Raw genomic sequence first — 9,333 nt, forward strand, 5'->3', positions numbered from 1 at the left:
GGATGGATTGTCAACCTCAACCCCATGATATCCCTGGGCTACTGATCAATCAGGAGATTTTAGAATTAGGCAAAAATAAATAAATAAATAAAAATTCACCATTAGGCAAGGTGAATGAGCATGTCATTAATTTGTGGCTAAAGATTTCTAATGGTCTGTTAAGGCCAAATAAGGAACACAAATTCATCAATTATAACAGATAACATACTTTTTGGACTGTACAAGCTTTTCTTTTCACCCAGTAGTGTAGTTACCTGAGGATTGGTGACACTTTCCCTTTGCCTAAGAAGAGAGATTTTCATTGGGCCTTCCCTCAGGTAGCTGGGCTTGAGGATGGACCTTTGATTTTGGGTTCTTTTTCAGGATAAAGGAAAGGTCTCCAGTTCTACTTGCCCCTAAGACTAACTCCATGGTAGAATAAGAGTTGATAACATATTTTGAGCACTTGCTGTGTGCCAGCTGTTGTGTTAAGAATTATCCATGTATTTTAAAATTTAATCTGTCTATTCTGCCTGCAATGTGGGAGACCTGGGTTTGATCCCTGGGGTGGGAAGATCTCCTGGAGAAGGGAAAGGCTACCTACTCCAGTATTCTGGCCTGGAGAATTCCATGGACTGTATAGGCCATGGGGTTGCAAAGAGTAGGACATGACTGAATGACTTTCACTTCATTTCACTTCATTATTCCTTTAACATAGGCATCATTAGTGGGTATTTTACATGTGGTTTAGTAATGTAGGTAGGTATATTCCATGAAACATGCTGATATATCCACAGCAGAAGCAGTAGCAACAACAATAATAACACATATCTCTACCTCTCCATCAAACCTGACATTATAACTGCAGCAGTAGCGACACCTACCACTAATATGATTACATCCTTAGGAGTGTGTCAGGCTCTATTGTAACTGCTTGACATGGATTAATTCTTTTAATCCTTATAAAAACTATATGAGGTAGGTAGCATTACCCCTACTTTACAAATCATGAAATGAAATAGGGAGAGGTTAAGAAATTGCTTGAAGTTACATAGCTAGAAACTGGGAGAGGGGGACTTTGAAACTAGGCAGTTTGGACTCTGGGTATGTGTTCTTAACTGATAAGCCATGTATTTAAACTTTTTAGTTCCAATTATAGTAAGAAATAATTTTTCATAGTGATTAAGCACACACATACGTACATATCATATACTATTGAAATAAAAGATCCTGAAGTGTTTTAATTATGTATGCTACACTCTGATGTTTTCTACTATATTCTACTCTACTTGATTTTGTCCTAACCTGTTTCATTAAAATTCTGGTTGCTTCTATTTGTGGATCATGATGTGAACTTTGAGAAAATGCAGTCCCAGAGCCTCTTGCTTCTTAATGATTACAACAAAGCACATCTGCACAGTGCTCTGGAGTTTGTTGAGTGCATGCACATCTCTGTAATTCTCCAAGGCAGCCCTGGGAAGAAGATGCTTAGTCCATTTCCAAGAGGAGTGAACTACCTTGCTCCCCTAGATCACATAGATCTAGTCATGGAAGAGTCCTGGTTCCTACCCAGCCTTATAAGGTTCAAGGACCAATCTAACTATGTTGGATGGATGGTACACACCAATATGGATTTGTTCTGACAATATGGATTAGCATCTTCTAATGCTACTGACAAATTGCTGTAAACAGAAGGATGTTGCAGGGTTGTTAGAACATGGAAAGCAATATAGGATCAGGGGGGTGATGGCAGGGCGCTGGATGCTCCCTCTATATGGCTCTGTCTAGAAAGATTCTCTTGTATTCTGAGCCAAAAGCTATAAAAAAACTTATAATAGCTGTGTCTACCCCAGTCCTTCTGCGCCCTGGGGAAATCATGGAGCCTGGAGGTGAAATCTAGACAGGCTATCCTTGCTTGGGGCCTTGTTGGAAATGGCTGGGCATTCTGGAGACTGCTGAGCCAAGGTGTACCTCCTTAGGCCTCATGGAAGACTCTGTGGGAGGGAGTGCCTCCTCTCAGCACAGGCTAACAAATAAGGTCTAAGAAGGGGATTGTCAGGTGCAAGTGGAGGTAGATGTATGTGTGTATGAGCACGTATGAGTATCTGTGAGATTGTTGATGGGAAGTCCAGCATGTGAGTTCGCAGTGTGTATGTTTGTGTGTGTGTGCGAGAAAGAGAGAAACAGAGAGAGAGGCAAGATACAGAGAGTTGGCTGATGGGTGCAGGTGAGGAATCTGGGAGCAGGTGTGTGAGGCTTTGGTGCTGTAAAAACAGCCATCCCTGTGAGGGAAATCACGGAGCCCATCTGTTGATCTTACGCTCTCCCAGTGTTGCAGTGCCGATGTGACCAGCACCACGGACAGCGGCATGAGCACATCACATGGGTGGTACGGGAGAAGCCGCAGCCCCGCCTTCCTCCGCCCTCCTTTCCAACGTGAGTCACCGCTCCCCTATCCTCAAAAACCTTTCGCCAACTGTGTATGAGGAGGTTGGGGTGGGGTGAGGAGAGGTGAGCTGGCCCTTTGAGGACAAAAATTGTGCAGTTTAGGGTAAAAGGCCATAAACATCTGGCCTCATCTGGCACCCAATTAAGAACATTAAGGAAGGAGCAACAGCAGCTAAACAACCCAAGCCCATAAACGTGTCTAATTGCTCCTAACACGTGGATACATCAGGCTCCTCGCATATATAAAAGGCCCAACGATGTTCAAGAAGTGAACACCTTGTCCACTCGCCGTCCATTAGGCCGTCTGCCTCCTGAGAGCCTCCCGTGCCCCCAAAGAAACACCATGACTTGCGGATCTTACCGTGCTCTCCCAGCCTTCAGCTGCGTCTCCGCCTGCGGACCCCGGCCCGGCCGCTGCTGCATCACGGCCGCCCCCTACCGCGGCATCTCCTGCTACCGCGGCCTCACCGGGGGCTTCGGTAGCCGCAGCGTCTGCGGGGGCTTCCGTGCCGGCTACTGCGGCCGCAGCTTCGGGTACCGCTCCGGTGGCGTGGGCGGCCTCAGCCCTCCCTGCATCACCACCGTGTCAGTCAATGAGAGCCTCCTCACGCCCCTCAACCTGGAGATCGACCCCAACGCGCAGTGCGTGAAGCAAGAGGAGAAGGAGCAGATCAAGGGTCTCAACAACAGGTTTGCTGCCTTCATCGACAAGGTGAGTGTCCTTGATCACACCCTTCCTGAACCTTCCCTTTCTGGGTAGGCAGTGAAGGGGTAGTCAAGGGCAGTAGAGATGTGGTCCTTTCAGGTCCCAGTCTGATGAAATGGACACACATCCAGGGCACAAACAGACCAGAGAGATGAGTCTAGAGCAGGGGCTCCTGAATAGAGCACTGTTATTATATACAACCTCTGTCCAGACAGGCAGGGTCCCCACAGACAAGGACAAGGCTTGGAACCACATGTCAGAGAAGAAAGCATACATGCAAACAAGAATCAAGAAATGCACACAAGATATGGGAACAGGACCACAGTTCAGCCTTGAAGTATTTGTCCTTGATCACACCTGTTCTGAACCTCCTCCCCCGCCTCCCATGCCTAAGTCCCAGTTGGGCACTGATGGGGCAGTCAAATGCAAAAAGAGCTCTACTTAGCTCCCGATCACATGCCATCTAGACTCAGCAGGTCAGGATAACTCAGTTCACCTGAGAAGTGAATGATCTTTCCAAACACCTTGCTCTCACCCTAATATAGAAAATACAAACATGATCACTATCTTGAAATCCAGAAATTGCCTTGTCTCCCACTGCCCCGTCTGTCTAATTTCTGCTGAACTCCTGGTTTTGGAGTTTACTGTAAAGAGATCAGCACACTCCCCAATCCCCTCCATCCTCCAAATAGGCTTTGGGGCAGTAGGAGCCATCTGACCCCTCCTCCCACCCCAAATGGCAGGTGCGCTTCCTGGAGCAGCAGAACAAGCTGCTGGAGACCAAGCTACAGTTCTACCAGAACCGCCAGTGCTGTGAGAGCAACCTCGAGCCCCTGTTCAATGGCTACATCGAGACGCTGAGGCGGGAGGCTGAGTGTGTAGAGGCTGACAGCGGGAGGCTGTCCTCAGAGCTCAACAGCCTGCAGGAGGTGCTGGAGGGCTACAAGAAGAAGTGAGTGTGGCTGGGGGTGATGTTGGGCACAGGAAATGGACATGGATTCAACCCACTGGGTGAGACTGAAGCATTTCAAAGAAGGGGATGTGACCATGCAGGGCAAGTTGGTGGTATGCAGCAGGATCCTCCCATCAGGCAGTCGTTGCTCAGATGCCTATGAGTAGGGCCGTGATTCCCTAGGAGGTCTCTCTCCCCTCCTTCAGGCTTCTCTTCTGGAAGCCTGATCACCCAGCAACAGTGCCCTGTGCTCTGTTGGGAGGAGGCTTCTGCATTCTCCCAGGCGTGGCCCCTCAGGCTCCCACCTGTAGCACCTGGATGTGATATGAATCTCAGTGTCTCTCAGGGCTGCCAGGTCCTGGGTCTCTGGGTTTTCCACTGTCTAGGTTGCTCTAGTGCTGATGGCCTCTGAGATTCATAGGTCCTCCCCCAGCTGAGCTAGGTTGGACACCCAGGTGGGGAGCGGCTGGGGCTGCAGTGCCCCAGAGGGGCTGCTGTCCACTCCTGGCTGGTGCTGAGTCCTTATTTTCCTCCAGAGGTGACCTCAGAGCAGTTTCGGCAGCAGGGCTATGAGGTTCCAGAAGAGTCACCCCCTGGATCCCTCAACTCCAAGTAGAGAGAGAATCACAGACACACCCCAAGTCCAACCAGGGAGGACCCAGCAGGGCTGCCAGGGATCTTGCTATGTGGGGAGGTCCTCCCTAGTGTCGTCCCATTCACTGGTAAAATGTGGAGGGGGTTCTGGGGAGACCTGCCCTGCCATGATTCCCCTCTCTGCCCTCTTCCCCAGGTACGAGGAGGAAGTTTCTCTGAGAGCAACAGCCGAGAATGAGTTTGTGGCTCTGAAGAAGGTGAGTAACATGGGATCAGGAAGCAGAGCCATGAAGGATCTCAGAATGACAGGCTCTCATTGTGGAGAACAATGGTCTCATCCTCTTTGGGGAGCAGTGACTTTGCCAATTCAGGATGGGAAATTCCCATAGACCAGGTCATGAAAGGCATATCCAAGGCTTTGGCAAGGGCAGTAACCTTGGACAATCCACTAACACCTTGCCCTAAAGCCGGGGTATAGCTGAATTGACCTCTGGATGTTCTGTGGTGTTTCAGAAGTAGTCTGTGGCTGGGATTCTGTGGAGGCATGGTAGCTTCAGTCTCTCTGTAGCTCATGCCTCTCTCTGAGGGATGGTGTCCTGTCTAGTGTCTCAGGAGTCTGGTTAAGAGGAGGGGCACAGTCCCAGGATCTAGGGGAGGATGGAGCAGAGCCAACAGTGGCCAGGTGGAGTCTTGGAGGACTATAGGGAAACAGGGAAAGGTCAAGGTGGTTGAGCAAGGGAGCCAGTCTGGCAGGCTTTTTGGTACAGGGAAGGGGAAAAGGAGAGCTGGAAAGTGAGAGGTCTCAGGTAGGTGGGGTGAAAGGCTGGTGGTTCATCTCAAAGGCACAAGACATTTGTTCTTGGAAGGGGAGGAGGTTGTGAGATGCCTCCAGGGAAGGGCAGCATGGAGATGGGACAGGAAAAGGAACACAGGGAATCCTTTCCTCCTCACCTCCTTGTAATGGGTGAGAAGAGAGGAATTCGGGGTGATGATGATCACCAGGGGTCCTCTTTGCTCAAAGACTCCCCATCTTCCCAGGATGTGGACTGTGCCTACCTCCGCAAATCAGATCTTGAGGCCAACGTGGAGGCCTTGATTCAGGAGATCGACTTCCTTCGGCGACTGTATGAGGAGGTGAGTGATTGTAGCCCTGGCAGAATCCAGGATCTGGAAGAGAGGGTGTTGGTTTGGGTTCGGAGTTGGACAGGAGTTTGAGCAGGAGCTGCAGTCCATGAGGCTGTCAGAGGGGGACCTTGGGGAAGCCCAGGGAGATCAGGAGGGCTGAGAAGGCTTCTACACACTGTGGTGGGGGAAGCCAAGGTGTAAACAAGACCCTTCCACCCTCCTGCCCCACCATCTGCAGGAGATCCGAGTTCTCCAAGCCCACATCTCAGACACCTCGGTCATCGTCAAGATGGACAACAGCCGGGACCTGAACATGGACAACATTGTGGCTGAGATCAAGGCTCACTATGATGACATTGCCAGCCGCAGCCGGGCCGAGGCTGAGAGCTGGTATCGCAGCAAGGTGAGTGGTCCAGGACACCTGCCTTCTAGACATGATGGAAGGGATGTGAGGTATACATTAACAAGGCTTCTTTTGTCTGCCAATTTGGATTTCTAGAGATGGTGACAGAAGTGCAGACAGCTCTCAGGTTATAGTGGAAGGACAGGGCTGCCATATATGGTTTCACAGGCTGTGCACTGGGCATCTGTGGTGCCTTGAATGGGTGGAATGTCCTGTCCTGAGCTTCACAAGCCTCTCTGCTTCCCACCAGTGTGAGGAGATCAAGGCTACGGTGATCCGACACGGGGAGACCCTGCGTCGCACCAAGGAGGAGATCAATGAGCTGAACCGCACGATCCAGAGGCTGACGGCTGAGGTTGAGAATGCCAAGTGCCAGGTAGGAGCTGTTTGAGGCCCACCCAGGTTCCCACAGGCAGTGTGTGTGCCCAGCTGGATCTCACCTTTCATGCTCCAGTCCATTTGCATGACTTGAGACCAAGGCTGCGGTCACTCTGGGTGATCCAGGTGATGAAGGGGAGAGATTCCTGCTGTGTGGAGAGACCATAACCCACCTTGTTCTCTCCTGGGCCCTTAGAACTCCAAGCTGGAGGCTGCAGTGACCCAGGCAGAGCAGCAGGGTGAGGCAGCCCTCAATGATGCCAAGTCCAAGCTGGCCGGGCTGGAGGAGGCCCTGCAGAAGGCCAAGCAGGACATGGCCTGCCTGCTCAAGGAGTACCAGGAAGTGATGAACTCCAAGCTGGGCCTGGACATCGAGATCGCCACCTACAGGCGCCTGCTGGAGGGCGAGGAGCAGAGGTGGGTACTGTAGCCAAATTTCTCTCCCAGCTCTGCCTGGGTTCTCATCATGCGGTGTACCTGACTTTCCTACTTGACAAAGCTCCCCATCCTGCAACTGGACAGGTAATTTGAGTAATTTCTTTAGGTATGTTTCTAGCCCCATTTCAGTTTCTCATGCCCACTTAGTTGCTGATCTGGGATTGGTGTCTTTGCAAATCTGTTTCTCACAGCCCAGAGTCAAGGTCATAGTAATTGCTGTTCCAGAGTAGCCCTGTCTGGGCTAGGTCACCTTCCCTCAATAGTGATTCTTCTCTCCTGGCCCTCACTGCACATGGCCCTCAGGGTTCCAACTCTATTCTCAAGCTTGGCCTTGGCTCCAGCCCTGGGAGTTCAGATTTCCTCCCAAATGACAGCTTCAATAGAGGATTTTATCAACACACACTTATATATTCTAACTATAGAGTGCCTTTGCCTAAGTGTTTGTTCATTGCAGCAAGTGAAATGAAGGGTAGACAGATAACAGGGACTGGTCCCTTGAAGCAGCTGTAGCCTGCTCTGGGTGGGCATTTTTACTTGTCACTTCTTTTGAGGGCAAAGGGAGACTCACTGGTCATTAGCCGTCTATGTTCAGGTGGAGGGCGGCTGAACCGCTTCTGTGAGGACAATAGTCACAGGCCGCGCCCTTTGGTTCTTCCCCTGGAAACAGAAAGGTCCATCCTTCTGCCCCAAACACTCGTGGAATGAACTGAGAAGCTTTGCTGTGGATTCCCTAGGAAATGTGGGCCTGGGAAGGTAGATTGTGAGCTGCAGACTCTCCTCATTTCTGAAGCTGATTAAGACAACCCTTTGCTTTGGTCTCTCAGAGGGACTCTGTGTTTTCCTTAAGGAGACAGCATCGCGTAGGAAGGAAGCCCAGGCTGGATAGAGTTAGGTGGCTGGAGTGGTACTGGTTATTTCCTTTCTGGGCCTCAGTTTACCCATTTGTTAAGTGAGGGACTAGATGTAGCTAATCTCTGAGTCTGCTCTCAATATGTTCTAACATCCCATTCATTCATGCAAGTTATTTATTGAGCCAAGCATCATCTGGGGGCACTGTAGATTCTGCAGCAGGAAAAAGGATAGACAAAAAAATTCTGTCCTCCGGAAGCCCATTCTTTAGTAATACCAGTCAGATCAGATTCAGGAATTTAAATCTGCTGCTCCTCAGATACATTTACAAGTTAATAAGAACAGAAAGAAACAGTAGGAGCTACCATTCCCGAAGCACTACCGTTCCTGATGGCAGAAATCAGGCACTTACAGGCATTTTGACTTCATCCTCGAAAAGTTCAGGGAGTAGATTTTCCCCAGGAGGCTGGCTGTGTGTGTGCTAAGTTGCTTCAGTCCTGTCCGACTCTTTCCAACCCAATGGACTGTAGCCTGCCAGGCTTCTCTGTCCATGGGATTCTCCAGGTAAGAATACTGGAGTGGGTGGCCATGCCCTCCTTCAGGGCGTCTTCTGGAGACTTAGGGATCGAACCCGCATCTCTTATGTCTCTTGCATTGGCAGGCAGGTAATTTACTACTAGCACTACCTGGGAAAGCCCCTAAATCCGAGGTTGCTCAGCTAGTAAAGGCTAGAGAGAACCCATACATTGACCCAGGGCTAGCGCTTAATGGAGCCTTTCAGGGGCAAGTGCTCAGAATGAGGGCGGGGAACCTCACCCTTCGCCTTGGCTGTGTGGACCAGCGGCTTTTCAGGGCACTGACCTTTCTCTTTTCCTTTCCCCGCAGGCTGTGCGAGGGCGTCGGGTCTGTGAATGTCTGTAAGTAGCCCGCCCCTCCCCATTCTCCAGCCGGGTGGTCACAATGCCTTTAGGGAGGGGCACTTTCGCCGCTCCAAGCCTCCTGGCTGGGGCAGTGTCTGACCGCGTCTCTGCCTGTTCTCCACCCCGTTCAGGCGTCAGCAGCTCCCGAGGTGGCGTCGTCTGTGGCGATCTCTGCGCCTCCGGTGCTGCCCCTGCTGTCACCACCAGCGTCTGCAGCGCCCCCTGCAGCGGCAACGTGGTGGTGGGCACCTCCGACGCCTGCGGCCCCTGCTCTAGGGTGGGCGGCAGCATCCTGGGCTGTAAGAAGTGCTAAGGTCGCCTTCCGGCCCAGCCAGGACGTCGCGCCACCGGAACGCCCCTTCTGTTGCACCCCCGGCCCTCGCCCCCGGGCCGCCCGCTAGCCTGCAGGGTCTGCCTTCCCTGCTCCCTCTCTGCTTCCTTTGCGTGCCATCCGCCAGGCACCCGAGCCCCGGGGAGGCTGGGGCGCACCCTAACCTCTTTCTGTAGCCTTTCCTAGTAGTCGTTTTGCTGTCTTGAGGAT

At 51.3% G+C, this 9,333-nt stretch overlaps 1 protein-coding gene across 1 annotated transcript; it reads left to right on the forward strand.

Annotated features, from left to right (window-relative positions):
• Positions 1–2,770: 2,770 nt before the first annotated feature.
• On the forward strand, positions 2,771–9,105 carry LOC102266121 (keratin, type II cuticular Hb1-like). Its single transcript, XM_070369984.1, has 9 exons — positions 2,771–3,139; positions 3,877–4,085; positions 4,876–4,936; positions 5,718–5,813; positions 6,043–6,207; positions 6,458–6,583; positions 6,782–7,002; positions 8,758–8,789; positions 8,924–9,105. The coding sequence occupies exons 1-9, from the start codon at positions 2,771–2,773 to the stop codon at positions 9,103–9,105; spliced, it is 1,461 nt and encodes a 486-aa protein (XP_070226085.1).
• The last annotated feature ends 228 nt before the right edge of the window (positions 9,106–9,333 follow it).

The sequence above is a fragment of the Bos mutus genome, chromosome 5, assembly GCF_027580195.1.
Source record: "Bos mutus isolate GX-2022 chromosome 5, NWIPB_WYAK_1.1, whole genome shotgun sequence".
Taxonomy (NCBI): Eukaryota; Metazoa; Chordata; class Mammalia; order Artiodactyla; family Bovidae; genus Bos; species Bos mutus.

Excerpts from the sequence above, each read along its gene's own strand:
- LOC102266121 (XM_070369984.1), top strand. The coding sequence starts at position 2,771 with ATGACTTGCGGATCTTACCGTGCTCTCCCAGCCTTCAGCTGCGTCTCC. Across the intron at positions 4,086-4,875 it reads CTGGAGGGCTACAAGAAGAA|GTACGAGGAGGAAGTTTCTC; the intron begins GTGAGTGTGGCT and ends CCTCTTCCCCAG. Across the intron at positions 6,208-6,457 it reads AGAGCTGGTATCGCAGCAAG|TGTGAGGAGATCAAGGCTAC; the intron begins GTGAGTGGTCCA and ends GCTTCCCACCAG.